At 43.4% G+C, this 16,836-nt stretch overlaps 1 protein-coding gene across 2 annotated transcripts in view; it reads left to right on the forward strand.

Moving 5' to 3' along the window:
- Positions 1-16,836, forward strand: part of LOC146172748 (uncharacterized) — a 28,959-nt gene that overhangs the window by 1,534 nt on the left and 10,589 nt on the right. For both annotated transcript variants that reach the window (XM_084584610.1, XM_084584611.1), the window contains 4 exons: positions 2,217-2,280; positions 9,404-9,543; positions 15,124-15,216; positions 15,299-15,384. In XM_084584610.1, coding sequence (XP_084440736.1) covers positions 2,229-2,280; positions 9,404-9,543; positions 15,124-15,216; positions 15,299-15,384 — 371 coding nt within the window. In that variant the 5' untranslated portion in view covers positions 2,217-2,228. The remainder of the gene's footprint in view (positions 1-2,216; positions 2,281-9,403; positions 9,544-15,123; positions 15,217-15,298; positions 15,385-16,836) is intronic.

The following is a 16,836-nucleotide window of genomic DNA, read 5'->3' on the forward strand; positions in this document are numbered from 1 at the left end:
CACTCATTTCAGCTTTCATACTCGAGTCTAATCAGTGTGTCATCCCTATCCATTGGGCTGTAATGCTCCTCTCATTGTGCTGATGAATTTAGGTGCATCATACCTTTTAAGTGGGACTGTGCTGCACATATTGACTGTTCAGTTGATCCCTCTGAGAAGCGACAGGTTGGCTTGAGTGCCTGCAGAGGCCTTTTCTTTTTCTTAGCAAACAGTTTACCATCTCATGTGTAAGCTTTGCACCTTCACCTTTACCAAGTGAAATGTTTTGCAATCGGAGTTTTCTAGTTAAATTTCAAAGATAAACATGCAGTTCTCAGGAAGATTTCATGCTGTCATAGCTTTCTGAAAAACAACTTTTTATAGTTTATATGTTTTACTGGTTTGCGTTTGGCACATGTTGACCATAGTTGCTTATGCACCATAAAACGCCATATGTTTTAGTAGTCTAGTGTAATTTGAAGCCTAGGTCAACATAGTTGGTTTCGCTGTTCTTTGTTAGTCTTTATTACATTTTCATTAAACCACATATGTGCCTAATACCATATGCAGCCACTTGGGCAATTTGCTAGATAACCTTTTACTTTCCTGTCAATGCTATTTGCAATTAAATGTCTATCTGTGTGTTCACATGCACTGCCATTAATTCGCACTTTGCACATCTGCCTGATATCCTTCCGAGGTTATGAAAAGTGTTAGCAAAGTATTTCTTGTTTATTTTTAAGCTCTTTAGCAAGCTTTCTTTTTTTTTTACACATTGTGAAAATGCATCTTTTTGCCTGGAGGCCTGCAAAGCTGTTTGTATTTGGAGGATATGTCATAATAATATATATGTCATATAAGTGTTGGAGGATATGTCATGGGTCATGGAACGGAAAATGGCAGGTGTAACTTTAAGAGATAGGAAGTGTTCAGAGTGGGTCAGGGAAATAACTCAAGTTACTGATATGCTAGTCGAAATTAAGAACAAGAAATGGGCATGGACAGGGCATGTAGTTCAAAGAGAGGATAATCGATGGTCTCTAAGAGTAACCAATTGGATTCCGAGGGAAGGTAAGCGTAGCAGGGGACGGCAGAAAATTAGGTGGGTGGATGAGATTAAGAAATTCGCAGGGGTCAAGTGGATGCAGCTAGCACAGTACTGGGTTAATTGGAATAAAATGGGAGAAGCCCTCACCCTGTAGTGAGTATAGTCTGGCTGATGATGATGACGATGGAGGATATGTTGATTGAGTTGTTGCAAGCACCACATTATTACTCACTCTGTGTTGTAAGCCATATTAATTTTGTGCCTTTATTTCCCTGACTTGTTTTCTCACCGGAGCATTGAGTGCGTAGCAGATTGGTAACTGTTTGACAAAAGCCACACTTCACAACACGATTATTGCACAATGGTTAAAGCACCTTAACGTGTGAAAGCTACACATTGGATGGTGAGGCACAGTGGCCATCTAACAAAACATTCAATCTCCTCAGATGAAATGGCAGCGTCTCACAGTTATCACAGAAATGTGGGCAGATCTAAAAAGACATTACTCTAATCGTCTACAACAGCACAGTTTATGCACATAAATGGAGTGGCATGGTGAATCGTATGCGACCATACTGATGTGTAGGCATACTTTGTGCAGAGTAGGTTTCTCGCACAGCAGTCTTGATGTAAATGCAAGAGAGGTGTGAAGACTGCTGAAGCAAAGAAAAAGAGGCAAACCACATTCTGCTTTCTCTTGTCCCTTGAGACAGTCACTGAACTTTGATACGACAGATTCATGAGAGTACCCTGAAGGCTGACAAGCTAAGCGGTGCCCAGTGACAAAAATGCTCTTGGAGTTTCTGGAGGGTGTCAGCATTATGGGATGTACTCTTTCACTTCAGGCTTAGCAAATGCTGACACACCATTTTAAGGCTAATCCCACCCTTACATATACACCACCAGCAGCAGAGACTGATGAATCTGACCACCCTGCATAAGTTTTTGAACTTTTCATTGTGTTTGTATCAGAGAGTGCTATCGCTAGTCTGCTCGTTGAGCATGGCAGCACTTCAAGCGATGTTGCCGGTTTTATGTCCCGAGTCGTAAGCAGCTCCTGACTTCTACAGCTGTGTTGAAAGGGAGCAGAAGCTTGGGGCAATGGCACTCAGAGAGCTGTAGTATTATTGTTTCTTTTCCGCTGTGTCTTTGAGTGCCATAACACTTGTGCTTCTTCTGGTTACTACAGCTGTGAACAAAAATGCCTCCGGAAGCTATCGTCAACCTCTCGGGCAAGGTGGCCATCATAACAGGTGTGCAAATAAGTGTCTGTCACGAAATCCGCAATATTTGTTGTTGGCTTTGTACTGTGTGTGCACATTGTGCTGTTTACAAACTCTAAGTGATAGAAGGTTGTGAAATGATTAATTGAAGGAAAATTTGAAATTCGGTGACCATACATGCAATATCAAAGATCGAGCATGTTTATTATTAGTGCCATGTTTTTTCACAGGAATTTTACTTCGAAGTTGTCATAGGATATGTAATTTTTGCCTTACCATATTGCATTCGTAATAGTGTGTACAGACACCTTGGCAGGATGAATCGCTTGATGGTAGTCATGCATAGATCCCTGTTGAATTTGGCGCACATTTGCGTGCATGAGTTTTTTCAGTGGTGTATTGGGTTGGCGTGCAGAACCAGGCAGAATATCCTGCTCTGTGGGCTAGCTGAAATGTGTGCTGTGAATCTGGGCACTGCGTGAAAGGAGTGACTCTGAACATGCGAGTATAGTGAAGAAAAACGAAATGTGTTTAAACAGTTGAGTTCTTTTCTGCTCACTGATGTACTATCAGGGACAGAAGTGCCCAGGACACGGCTCCACCGGCCGGAGAGCGAAATACTGCATCGTTGCTCCATCTAGTGGCAGTTCACCTGGTTCGAGGTCAAGGAGGAGCGCATTCGCGCCCTAGATAGCTCGTAAGCAAGTACTGACAATGCCTTCACGCAAGTTGCTCTTCAGCCTGGAGTCTTCCACCAGATGCCGCAATATGGGCATCGCTGTGATCGTGTGCACGCCAGAAACGTGCATTGAATGGCAGGCTGTTTTTATTCTTACCGTTTGCAACAGTGGTTTTTTCCCTGGTTCTGGGAAGTTAAAGCTTCATGCGAGCATCGACTCTATATTGCATGAGTAAAAACACATGCAGATTCTCAATGATTGTCGTTAACTGGGTGCAACGGTTGTAGAGAAATTACTGAGCTTCAATTAGGTGATTTTTTGTCTGATGCTTTGTTTTCAATTTTAAAAAGCAGCGAGTTTGGAAGCCGATGTCTTGAAAATTCTATGTTTTCCTTGGTAACAATGATGTTACCATCACGTTTACTTGCAGTTGAGAAAAACATCTCTAATTCATGCCTTAGATACCAGGAAAAAAATTCAGTCAGGGACGAGAAAACTTTTTATTCACCTATTAACAAAAACATCTTGGCATGCTCAGCATAGCTATAGAAAGTACCGTGGCTTTGGTTTAATACCTGGAAAATTTTCCCTCCACAGTAATGACTTGTTGCAATCTGCGAGGCATTGACTCATGCAAAAAAAATTTTTATTCACCTAGTAACAAAAACATCTTGGCATGCTCAGCATAGCTATAGAAAGTACCATTGCTTTGGTTTAATACCTGAAAAATTTTCCCTCCGCAGTAATGACTTGTTGCAATCTGCGAGGCATTGACTCGTAAAGGCGGATTATGCATTCGGGATGCTCACGCAGCTTTTTCCACTCTTGCTGTATTGCATTCCACAATCCGTCTGCTGTGGCGCCACCGAAGGTTTTTGACAGCAAGTTCCTTTTGAGGATGGGCCCGAAACGTTTTCAATTGGGTTCATGTCGGTGCCATCGGGTGACCACTCCAGCACGGTTATACTGCGAGTTTCAAGCGTTGCGCTCACTTTTTGGGCAGTGTGCACTGGGCTGCGATCTTGCTGCAGCAAGTAGCACCCGTCCGGAAACGGACCGTCAAGAACATATGGCACAAGTGGGGTTTTTATGATCTCGCAGTAGGCGTTGGCGTCGAAGTGACCACTTATTCTTACAAGTGGCCCCACTCCTTCCTTGCTTATGGCTCCCTAAACAGCAACAGCACAGCGTCCACTGGAGAGGACACTTTGAGTGTACTCTGGCAAGTACCTGCACGAAGGAGAAGAGAACGGTGAAAAGAGAGCAGTAATCTGTACTAGTTAGTGGACATTCATCCTGCAAAAAGTGGGTTACTGTGCCTTAAAGGATTTACTTCTTTTGTCCGTGTATTTTGGCACGTAACCCCCTTTTCGAAAGATGAAAGTGGGAAAACTGAGCAAAGTCCGAGTTTTTCTTTTGGTGGGTTATAATAGCTAATATTTTCATTTCTGAGGGCGTAAATATGGTTGTTCGTCTTTTTGTGCTTATACAGAAGCATAGTTATGCAGTAACAGTTACGGTGTCAAGTTTGCGTACCAATGAATTTAAAGCGAGTTTCTGTAGCGAATAAATAGAATAAAGCTTCATAAAAACTAAAGGAACTGAGAAAGCTCCACAATGCTTGCGGTACCATGAATGGCAGAGAATTTCTTCCGGTACCATGAATGGCAGAGAATTTTTTCCGTTCTTTTTGACAGTAATGCAAAGGACTGTAAATCATACCTGCAATTCATGGCATGCCAAACGCGCCGCTTCTGGTCCCACCTTGTCGAAAAGGTAGACTCATCTGTGAAGAGTATCTCGGACCAGTTGGCAGAACTCCACTGCTCATGTGTACGAGCGAAGTGAAGCCTTGCCTGTCGCTGTGCTTCCCTGAGGACGGGCTTCTGGACAGCGACATAGTTGTTTAGCCCGCACTTGTGCAGTCTCCTTTTGATGGTCTTGCAAGAAATATTCAAGGATAGCTCTTTCTTCATGCTTTTGGCGCTCATAAATGGATCTGTGACTGCGGCGCCTACTATGAGAAGATCTGTTTCGTCGTCAGTTGCCCTTGGCCGTTTAGAACGGGGAGCGTCGGTAAGTCGCCCCTCCTCATCACGGAGCGCCTGTATAATACGAGTCACTGCCCACTTCGAATGACCAGTGAGCCGAGCGATCTCTCTTTGAGGCACACCTTCAACAGAGTAGCACGCAATTAATTTCCTCTCTTCGATTGGAATAGGAGGGGCCATTTCTGAGAAGCAGTGACTGTCTTGCAAAAGCTTTCGCTGCCACTGTCTCTTGACCGGCACATTTCGTGGGTTTAAATCAAGCGCTATCAAATGCTGATAAGGGTTTCAAAGGGGGCGTGTACCACTTTCTCATTCCACAAAATCAATTTTCGGTTGTCTGCGAAGAGAGCCGCTGTTGGAAACGATAAGAATAAAAACAGCCTGCCATTCAATGCACATCTGTTCAAGAAATTATTGTGTCCTTTTGGCGAACGACATGACAAGTGTCTTGTCATTCTATCGCAGCAGCACGTGTAGCACATGAACACAGCGATGCCCGTATTGCGGCATCTGGCGGAAGACTCCTGGGTGAAGAGCAACTCGCGTGAAGGCACCGTCAGTACATGCTTACGTACTAGCTAGGGCGCTCATGCGCTCCTCCTTGATCTCGAACCGGGTGAACTGCCTCTAGCTGGCGCAACGATGCAGTTTTTCGCGCTCCGGCCGGCGAAGCCACGTCCTGGCACTTATGTCCCCGATAGTACATGACACTTGTACAGTTAAGTCATTCTTATCACAATGTGTGTATTTTTGCTTTTCATATTACGCTATCACAATGTGTAGTACTGCTCTTATATCATAATTTAATGAAATCCACTGGCCCACCGTAACATGAAGGAAAAGGGAAAATGCTTTTTGATTCTTTGAAGACCAATTTCTTCTCATTTTCAGTGGTGACAGAAGTAGTTTGCAGCAGTACATTTTAAGTCCTTTTACAGTGCCTTTTACCGTTTTGCTTGACATGCTATTTCTGGCTACCTTGCATTAATATTGTTTGCCCATGCTATGTAAGTTCATCCTGGAGAATATGTCAGACTGGTCCTGAAGTGCCATGACATACCTTGAGAGGTTGACTGGAGTCATTTTCACTTTCACTAGTTTTTATGTACCTATCCAGGTATAAATTTGCACCCAAAAAAAAAAAAAGAACAATGTTCTTGACAGTGTGCATGCAGTGTTTCATTGACTGTAAAGCTGCTGAAGCACTGATGCAGGCCAGTTTTGATTGCGCCATAAATACAGGTGGGTGGGTGTGTAAGGGGGGTGCAGGATGAGCCCAGAGCATCCTGTGATAAGCCAAACATATTTTTAATTTTGGCCAATTTTTGATGAACCTAATGGCATGGCTTTAAGGTAGCAAGGATCTTAAAAATTCAGCATTAGGATAGCACAACACAGCTACGCAAGTGGTTTGCTAAATTTCTTTGCATGCCATAATGTGCCAGAGTGAAAAAAACATCATAAAAAGCAGAGAGCATAATCACACGGGGTTGTGTGTAGAGATGTTATTTGCACCTGATAAGAAGAGTTGCATGTTGTGAGTGGCCTTGTTTGTCACATATGTGACTGAGGGTGTTCTACTGTTTGAATAGAGCATGATCCGTATTAGTTGTGAGCAGGCAGGCAGGCGTCCTACTTATATGAGAAACAATAACTGTCATTAAAGAGTCTAGAACTAACCAGAATGGCTGTTGTTTGATTGCAGGTTCTGTGTGAGGTTCCTTAACACATTCTTCTTTAGTGCCTATAAAAGAAACTGCATTTTAAAGGGAATAAGATTCAAATGTTATCTTTCATGAATGTCAGGTGCGCACATTTTTCACAGAGGGGCACTTTGTTAAGAGAAAATAGCACCAACTGCAACTATAAGGTTCATCAAAAGTCTACAAACCATAGGTTCTAGTTTTGGAGCAATAGTGACATCTGTGAAATTCAGTGTTATTTGGGAAATGAAGAGAAATTTTATCCTCACCACCTGAGTACAATTGTAGATTCATGGGGACCATAAATGCCTGACTACACCGTGTACCCTAAGGCAGACACTCATTAGCCTGTGGATTTTTTTTTGCGCTGTATGTAAATATGCAAAGACTCATTATGCTTTTTTTTTTTTTTTTTTTTTTGTCGTATTGGATGAGCAAATCAATAGGATGCGACTCAGATTGTTTCCAAAGAAAAATAGCTTTCAACACAGAGCAAGGCATTTCATATCCTGGACTTAAAGCATATCATATTGCTTAAATGCTTTCCTTTTATTCAGTGACTTGCCATGTGGCATAGAATGGGGTGTCTTTAACTTGAAGCAAGTCGTGTAGATTATTCTCTTCAAGAAACCGGATCAAGCTCCGGCTCTTAATGTTGTCCATTAGCCACAAGTGCAGGTCTTGCTTCCTTGTAGCGGACAGTCCAACCTCTTGTAGCAGTCTTATTCTTGACGGCTACATTCCTGAGCATGCCCATAAAAAGTGGCGAAGATCCACCTCGGCGGCTGGGCTTGGACACTTTGGGCATGTGCTCAGCACTGTCTTCTTGAGAGCCCCATCGGCATGTCACCGATGAAGTAAAGGCCATCCCAGCCCTAATCCTTGTAAGGGACACCTCCTCCATTCTCGTTAGGTTATGAGGGGGTAAGTGCATGGGCACGTGCACTTTTCCTTGCAACAAATGCCAAGTTTGGGAGAGCGTAGTGGGGATCAGATGGGAGGCTTGTGGGTGAGGCACTCGTGTTAGGGGCTTGGTGTGTAAGGGTGTCTGTTTTTTTCTGATCAATGTTCTTAGCATCTCCTTGTATCCAATGTATCTGAATGTGCTTTATTTTCTTATTTAGAGCATGAATCTCCTGGTTAACACTTTGGATTTTTGTAATTCTCTTGAGTTGTTTAATAGCTCCTAGAGAGCCGGTGTAAATGTGAGCTTCTCTTATAGACGGTATGGCATTTATAGCCTCCATCACATCTCGGATAGCATTCAGCTCCATTGCAAGCGAGTCCGGGTGGTCTGTTGCATACTCGAGGTGTGTGAATAACTCTGCATGTGTGGGGCTGGTGGTTGCCGTTCTTCCACCACTTTGAATGACTGATGAGTCTGTATAACCTGTGCATATTCCGGGACTTATATTAACCACTGGACATGTTGTTGGCTGTGCTTTACGAGGGAGCTTAGTAGCCTTGATAGTCATCATTGTTGTGTTGGCCAGGGGATTATTTTCGCTGTTTATGCTGTCACCTCGTTTTATATAGCTGCAATAGGCGCAACATACTTTCTCTTTGAATTCTTTGTTTCTTCTTCCTATTCAGTAATTTTTGTCAGTGCTCAACAGTGCATATTCCTGAAGTATATAGGGATGTAGGGATGGGTATAATGAGTTTTGGCAAACCCGTGATGGTGCGCATTGCGTTTCTATTTATTGTTTCTAGCTCCACCCACTGTCGTTTCGTCAGTCTGTGGAACTGAGCTCGGTACACTATCCTAGGTTGAAGTGCTAAACGCAAAAGACATTTAGCTATATCTGTTCAAGCACCTCCTCCTCTAGACGAAATTCGTTTGATCTTGTATAGTGTAGTCGCTGCTGCCTTTTTTGTACTATGGAGCGATTCCTTTGCCCGACCTATATATGTCTAGCCCTAGGAGCCTCATCTCATCCACTTCCTGTAATGTGTGGTTACCAATCTTCAAAGGGAAGTTATCTTGCAAATTCCTTCTTTCGTTCTTGCTTCCCACATGAATGCAGCTGAACTTTTGAGGAGACATTTTCACGCCCGCTTCTCGTACTGAAGGTTCTGCGTCTGTAGATGTTTGTAAGTTAACCATATTTTGCTGTCATCAGCATAAATCAAGAACTCTATATTTGGTATTTCACCTAGTTTCCAAGCCATTGGTATGAAGGCTATATTAAGCAGTAACCGGGCTAAAGCTGAACCTTGTAAAACTCCACTATTTGGTGTGTAATTACCAACTTGTTCTCCACTGAGCCTAATAGAGAATGTCTGGCCTTGAAGCAAGTTATATACAACTTTTGTAACCTGCAAAGGAAATTTGCTTTCAACCACAGTCGCAATTTTTTTCCCCTTCATTATGTGAATGTTGTATCTTGCAGCCTGCACAGCACAGGCAGGAGGTTAGATATGTGGGTTGTTCAGAGGAAAGGGGGAATCCTATCTGCACGGACAGTGCACCTCTCGTAGTTTTCCTCGCAGAAAATTTCTTGCCTACATTTTTATTAACCATTCACTTCTTACCACCAATCTTGTACCCGAATAGCAATCTCAGGTTGAGCACTAGTTGTTAGTTATTATTGCCTCTCATTGGATTGTACTGGTGAAAGTGCTGTTCTACTCCCGGAGACCAAATGTTTTCTCGCAGCTAACGGCATCCTCGTTGTCAGTCGCGTCGGAAATGCGTGTGCACTGTCCGTTTTTGCAGGTGCCACTTCGGGTATTGGATGGAGCACTGCCAGGCTGTTTGCAAGGCTTGGAGCGCGGTTATCTCTCAGTGGCCGGAGAGAAGACAAACTTAACGAGATTGCAGAAAAGTGCCAAGAGTACATGCCTCCCGACACTAAGGTGTGTGGTCTTGCATGCTTCCTCTCGGCTCTTATGACTCCCTTGTTGACGCAATTTTTATCCAGTACGTAAACTGAATGAACATCTCGAAGATAATCCAGTGCAGCATCAAACCTTGCTCCACAAATATCTATAGATTGCTCTAAAGCTGCAGAGGAATCGAATAATTGAGACTGGTGCTATGTTCTGCCATGTATGGGTAGAGCATTGGCAGAACCTGAAGTAATAATGTGTAGGGAGAGACTGTGTTCTAGATCCGTAGCTGTGGCTATGTTGCCAGAGAACTTATTGCATAGCATGGTCAGGTTTTGTCAATTGCAGTGCTCACAAGGGTCATAATGTTTTCTACTTTCTCTTCCGGTTTCCAATTTTTTCTTGTTTTAACATGATTAAAAGCCCTCTACAGTAGAAAATTTGGCATTGGCATTGTTAGCATTGTCAATGAAAAATTACGAGCATGGCGCTGCCAGGTGGTAGCTGGCAGCTGACATGGCTGTGCTCTGAATGGAAGTAGGGTTGCTGGACGTTTGGCAGGAGCTGGCAATTCGGGCCTCTCGTTTCATATGAAAGGGCGATATCAGAATTGGCTTGCCAGGACGCTTGCATTCTAGGCATGCTACCCCTAGGCCATGCAGGCACATTGAGACGGCTTGGTTGAAGCGGGCTTTATATGTCAGGTGCTAGCCTATGCTATCGCGTCATACTCTAAAGGCGGGGCCTTGAAGGGTATGACACAATATTTTTTCCCATATTTTTGCCAATATTTTCCCATAACTCTTTATTTTTATTTAGATTAAATTTATATTCTGGTTGAATTTTTTCTAACTGCTATTATTGTTTTGAGCACATTGATGTGGCACTCATGTCGCCGAGGTAACTAACTACAAGTATGGAACAGAGTCAAGCGATAAAGAACTGCTGCACTGACCCAGGCTTTGTAGTGCGTTTTCATTTTTTGGTAGTAGTATTTGTCTTGAGACGCCAACTGTGCGTGATAGCCACGTGTGGTGACCAAGGGTTAACTAGCAAAATGTTCTTCCAACACTTTGTCCGCTATTTTTTTTTTCGCATCATTGTTTTCGTCTTTTTTTTTTAATGCAGTAGTAATAATGCACTCACTGTTCCTTTCTGCCAAGTGGCAGTGCTTTATATGAGCTGGCATTTAACGGTGCAGAATACTTGAGTCTGATTGATGGGTTGTTCTGATACCAACAAACGCAAAGGTTCGTTCAGCTAAACTGCTTTCTAGGGATTTGCCCTATTGTGGTGGCTGAGTGGTTAGCGGTGGCGTAGCGGTAGAACATCCGCCTCGCATGCAAGAGGACCGGGGTTCAAATCCCGGTGCCGCGCAATTCTCCACCGGATGAAAAAAAAAAAAAAGAAAATCCGCGTTTCGATGGAATTGCATATACAGGTTTGGGGTGCGACCTGATGCCGGTGAACACCTCCGGCAACGCACTCCCTCACCAGAACAGGAGTTGGCCACCCTGGTGCAGTAATTGGCCACAACCTCCTATGATAAGCTCCATAAAACCCCGGCCCTCAGTCACCAGCGGCTGCGGAACAACTGACCACGGCGGCGGTCAGACCTGTGACGCAGCAGGGGGTGCTAAGAAAGCCTGGCTCCGCTGGACAGGCCGCCATTGGAAACTGACCCTGGCAACGTTTAATGCTAGAACTCTAGCTAGTGAAGCTAGTTTAGCAGTACTGTTAGAGGAACTAGAGGGCATGAAATGGGATGTCATAGGGCTTAGTGAGGTTAGGAGGCCGAATGAGGCATATACTGTACTGAAGGATGGGCATGTACTGTGTTATCGAGGTTTACCAGAAAGGCGACAACTAGGAGTAGGTTTCCTTGTCAATAAGTATATAGCGGGTAATATAGATGAATTCTATAGTATTAATGAGAGGGTTGCAGGCATCGTAATTAGGCTTAATAAGCGGTATAAACTGAAGGTTGTACAGGCCTATGCACCTACATGTAGTTATGATGACCAGGCAGTTGAAAGCTTCTATGAAGATGTAGAATCGGCAATGCGAAAAGTAAAGACGCAGTATACTGTACTAATGGGCGACTTCAATGCCAAGGTAGGGAAAAAACAGGCAGGGGACAAGGCAGTAGGTGACTATGGCATAGGTTCTAGGAATAGCAGAGGGGAGTTACTAGTTGAGTTTGCAGAGCGCAATAACTTACGAATCATGAATACCTTCTTCAGCAAACGGAAGAACCGAAAATGGACATGGAAAAGTCCTAACGGAGAGACTAAAAATGAAATCGACTTCATAATGTGTTCAACCCCCGCCATTGTGCAGGATGTAGAGGTAATCGGGAAAGTTCGATGTAGTGACCACAGGATGGTGAGGTCCCTAATTAACCTAAATCTGAAGAAGGAACGCAATAGATTAGTAAGAAAGAAACCCATCAACGAATTAGCGGTGAGGGGGAGGGCAGAAGAGTTCAGGATCTCGCTACAGAATAGGTATTCAGCTCTAACTGAGGATGGCGACATTACCCTAGAGGCAAGGAACAATAATTTCAGAGATATCATTACTGAGTGCGCGGTAGAAGTAGGCGGTAGGATAGTTAGAGAGGATACCGGTAAGCTGTCTAAGGAGACGAAAGATATGATTAAGAAACGGCAGAGTATGAAAGCTTCCAATCCAACAGACCAGATCGAATTGGCCGAGATATCAAAGCTAATCAATAAGCGCAAGGTGGCCGATATAAGGAAGTATAACATGGAGAAAATTGAGCATGCTGTAAAGAACGGGGGAAGCCTTAAAGCGGTAAAGAAGAAATTGGGCATAGGCAAAAACCAGATGTATGCGATAAGGGACAAGGCGGGCAACGTCATCACTAATATGGACAAGATAGTCAAAGTAGCCGAGGAGTTCTATACAGATCTCTACAGTAGCCAAAGTAGTCAGGACCGTAATGAGATTGGCGGTAGGGAAAAACAGTCAGACGTTCCACCAGTGACGAAGGACGAGGTCAAGAAAGCACTAGAAACTATGAAAAGGGGGAAATCAGCTGGAGAGGATCAGATAACTACAGATTTGCTGAAGGACGGGGGGGATATCGTGCTAGAAAAACTGGCCACCCTGTATACGCAGTGCCTGGTGTCATCGACGGTACCGGAAGCATGGAAGAATGCAAACATTATCCTCATTCACAAGAAAGGGGACTCTAAGGACCTTAAAAATTACAGACCAATCAGCTTACTGTCTGTTACGTATAAGGTATTTACTAAGGTAATCGCTAATAGAATCAGGACAACCTTAGACTGCAATCAAGCAAAGGATCAAGCAGGGTTTCGGAAACGGTACTCTACTATCGATCATATCCATACCATCAATCAGGTGATAGAAAAATGCTCGGAATATAACCAGCCCTTATACATAGCATTCATTGATTACGAAAAAGCATTTGACTCAGTTGAAACCTCGGCGGTGATGCAGGCATTGCGAAATCAGGGGGTAGACGAGCCGTACGTGAAAGTGCTGGAAGATATATATAGTGGCTGCACAGCAACCATAGTTCTACATAAAGAAAGCAACAAAATTCCCATAAAGAAAGGTGTTAGGCAAGGAGACACAATCTCCCCAGTACTATTCACAGCTTGTTCAGAGGAAGTATTCAGAGACTTGGAATGGGAGCAGTTAGGGATAAGGGTAGATGGAGAATACCTCAGTAATCTGCGATTTGCTGATGACATTGCCTTGCTAAGCAACTCGGGAGATGAACTGCAAATAATGATTGATGACCTAGACAGGAAAAGTAGAAAGGTAGGCTTGAAAATCAATATGCAGAAGACTAAGGTAATGTTCAACAGCCTCGGGAAGGAACAGGAGTTTACATTAGGTAGCGAAATACTGGAAGTAGTAGGCGAATATATCTACTTAGGACAGGTAGTAACCGCAGATCCGGATCATGAAAAGGAAATAACAAGAAGAATAAGATTGGGATGGAGCGCATTTGGCAAGCACTCGCAGATTATGACTAGCAGCTTACCGGTATCGCTCAAGAGGAAAGTATACAACAGTTGCATCTTGCCTGTACTCACCTATGGGGCTGAAACGTGGAGGTTAACCAAGAGAGTTCTACTTAAGTTGAGGACAACCCAGAGGGCTATGGAACGAAAAATGGTAGGGGTAACATTAAGAGATAGAAAGCGTGCAGAGTGGGTCAGAGAAATAACTCAAGTTAACGACATTCTAGGGGAAATTAAGAAGAAGAAATGGACATGGGCAGGACATGTAGTGCGAAGAGAGGATAACCGATGGTCGCTGAGGGTAACAAACTGGATTCCAAGGGAAGGAAAGCGTAGCAGGGGGCGGCAGAAAGTTAGGTGGGCGGATGAGATTAAGAAGTTCGCAGGGGTCAAGTGGATGCAGCTAGCACAGAACCGGGTTAAGTGGAGAGATATGGGAGAGGCCTTCGCCCTGCAGTGGGTATAATCAGGCTGATGATGATGATGATGATGATGATGAGTGGTTAGAATGCTAGACTACTTATCCCGACTGTTCGGTCCCGGCTGTGGTGGCCATGTTTCGACGAAGACGGGGAAATGCAAAGCACCCACGTTCTGTAAGATGTCGATGCACATAACAGAACCCCAGTGGTCGAAATTTCCTGGTGTCCTCTACAGTAATGTCGCTCATAGCCAATATTGCTTCAGGACTTTAAACCCCATATACAGAAATGATTCTTAGGAAGCTTTGTATGCAGTTGAAGTCAAACTAAAGATAATTTTGAGGGTGTCTTTTAATGGTGGGAACTCTACATGCTGCGAGCTTTATTATAAACTTCAAATTTTCGCCCTGTGTGGTGGATTTTCCTATTAAAATCAGATAAAACATTCTTCCTGTCGTCTTTTCCTTTAACTTGCCGCAGAGAGTAGGAGTAGTCATTCAGTGTAAAGAGTTTGTTTCTTGTGTGGTGGCTTGCCGCTCTGCCATCGGTGGACTAATGCACACAGTGATCCAGTCATTGTTGTCTGTTTGCAGTGGGCTCGTTTCGGTGGCATACTCTGAGTCAGAAATATGTAGTACCTATGGAAATATCATTTGCATCGTGTCCAAAAATTTTGACGAAGGTTATGTTTACAGATTAAAAAATTTTCATTGGCCACCGCAGAGGGATGAAGGTCAGTCTCACAAAAGCCAAGAGTGCACACACATACTTATTTTCATGGGCTTAATTTGCGGCTACATTGTCTGCAACTGATAGTATTTATTCACAGAAACTCAAAAACAAAATAAAAGCATGAACATAATTTTTCACAACGGTATTTAGTGTACTTATAAGGATATAACTTCAGAAACTCTGAGGCAACAGATTTATGGAACCCATTTTCAGTGCTCGTCAAATATAGTGACTTGGAATTTCAGCATCGTACCATAAGAGACAAGGTGTAATAGCAACAGTTGTAGCTTAGTTTGCTGCACATTTCAGTAGCCAATGCTATAGCAAATTTCATGCGCGTTGAATTCTTCTCGTTTCTCTTTGTTATACTTTTTTGCCTTGCTGAGACATAGATAAACCAGGCTTTACTCATGTAGATGCTGCCTTCATTGCAGATTCTCCAAACTCCTGGGGATTTAATTAACACAAAGTTAGCAGAAACATTGGTAGAAACGACTAGTAAGAAACTTGGTAAAATTGACATCCTGGTAAGTGAACAGCTTGGCTTTCAGTTATTCCTTGTTGCTACCTGGCACATATCCACATTTGCCATTTTTCTGTCCCTTGCAGGTCAATTGTGCTGGCATAATAGGAAACGGAAGCATCGAAACTACATCTCTTGAGCAGTATGATGAAATGTTTGCCATTAATGTTAGGTATGTTACCAGATCATCATTCCCTCTTGATTGGCTGGCTGTAATTTAATGTCTTGAAAAGTATACCTGTGTTCACAGGGCATTAAATGGTTGCCTAATGTAGTCTTTCCACATCGGTGCCTCAGAGTTGCCTGATGCACTTGGCCATCAGTGAATTCTGGAGGCTTTGTCCGCAAGGACAGCTTTTTAACTTTGTACTGATTTTGACAAGGAACATTCCTTATGCTCAAGAATTTGAAGGCTGAAGCTCATTGCACTGTGCAGTAGCTAACGGCGGTCATCTCAAAATTATTTTTTTCCCCAGTATTGCATTCTTTGCTCATTTGGCTGTCTACACACACTTTAACAGCATCTTTTACAATACAGTACACAGCAACTTTAGTTACCCCAGAAAGCAGTTGATGCATCCTTAAACTACAGTGGGGCGGCTCTTCAACGTAACTTGAAGGGAATTGAAAAACTAAATAAAACAGTTATATTATCAGAAGTTTCATTTAATTTCTTGAAACATCGTTGAAACTTGAAATTTCTGAAGCCACCTCTTACTTACTGATGGGGGCACACTGAAAAAGAAAAAAAAATCAGTCAGGGTCTGCTTCATATTCTTGAGTTGCTTTCCTACAGAGCAGGTATGCATCTTCGAGAGGCTTGAAAAAAAAGGGTGCGCATTGTTAGGCTCAAAATAGTTCTGCAAATATACAACTCTCCTCTGGCTGCACTGGCTGGCACTGCACTGGGCACAGGGTCTCCTCACCAATCACTAGAGGAGAATTGGTCTTCAGCTTGCTCTTCAGAGACTAGCTTTTCAAGGTTTTTCTCACAACAGGCATCACATTTGCATCCACTGCCTCATAGTCCTATCATGAGAAACAGGCAGAGGCAATAATTGGCTAAATATGGCTTCAGCATCGTCAGTAGTACTTGCCTCTTCTTGAGGTATTGGTTTGTGTCCTTCGAAGCCTGCATGGTGGACACGTTTTTCCACAGTCATTGCCAGCACTTGTTCCCAGCCTTGGTCAAAAATGTGTGTAGCCAGCAGCAAGTCAGTGCTGTAACCCTTCCAGGTGTCGGCACACAGCAGCATTCGGGGAAGCAGGTGGTGATGGTAGTGGACCTTGACGTTCTGGGTAATACTGTTTGATCCATTGGTTGGATTACAATTGTGGCATTGGCAGGCAAGAATTTGAAACTTACTGACTTCAATCCTTCCACCTGATTGGGATCAGGGCAATTATCCGCAACGAAGACAACTTCCTGTGTAGCAAATCTAGTTTCTTCCTCCTGCAGCCAATCTTTAAAAAATTGCCATTTTCATCTACGCTCTTCCATTAGCAAAGTAAGGTCTCAAACGCCATAGTAGAAATTGGTACTTTGACTTCCTTACCACCAGTAACTTCAAACTTTTGTCTCCTGCCATGTGCGCACCCACCAGTGCAGTAATATGCTCCTTAT

The sequence above is a fragment of the Amblyomma maculatum genome, chromosome 11 (genome assembly GCF_055883805.1).
Source record: "Amblyomma maculatum isolate TAMU_Amacu chromosome 11, ASM5588380v1, whole genome shotgun sequence".
Taxonomy (NCBI): domain Eukaryota; kingdom Metazoa; phylum Arthropoda; class Arachnida; order Ixodida; family Ixodidae; genus Amblyomma; species Amblyomma maculatum.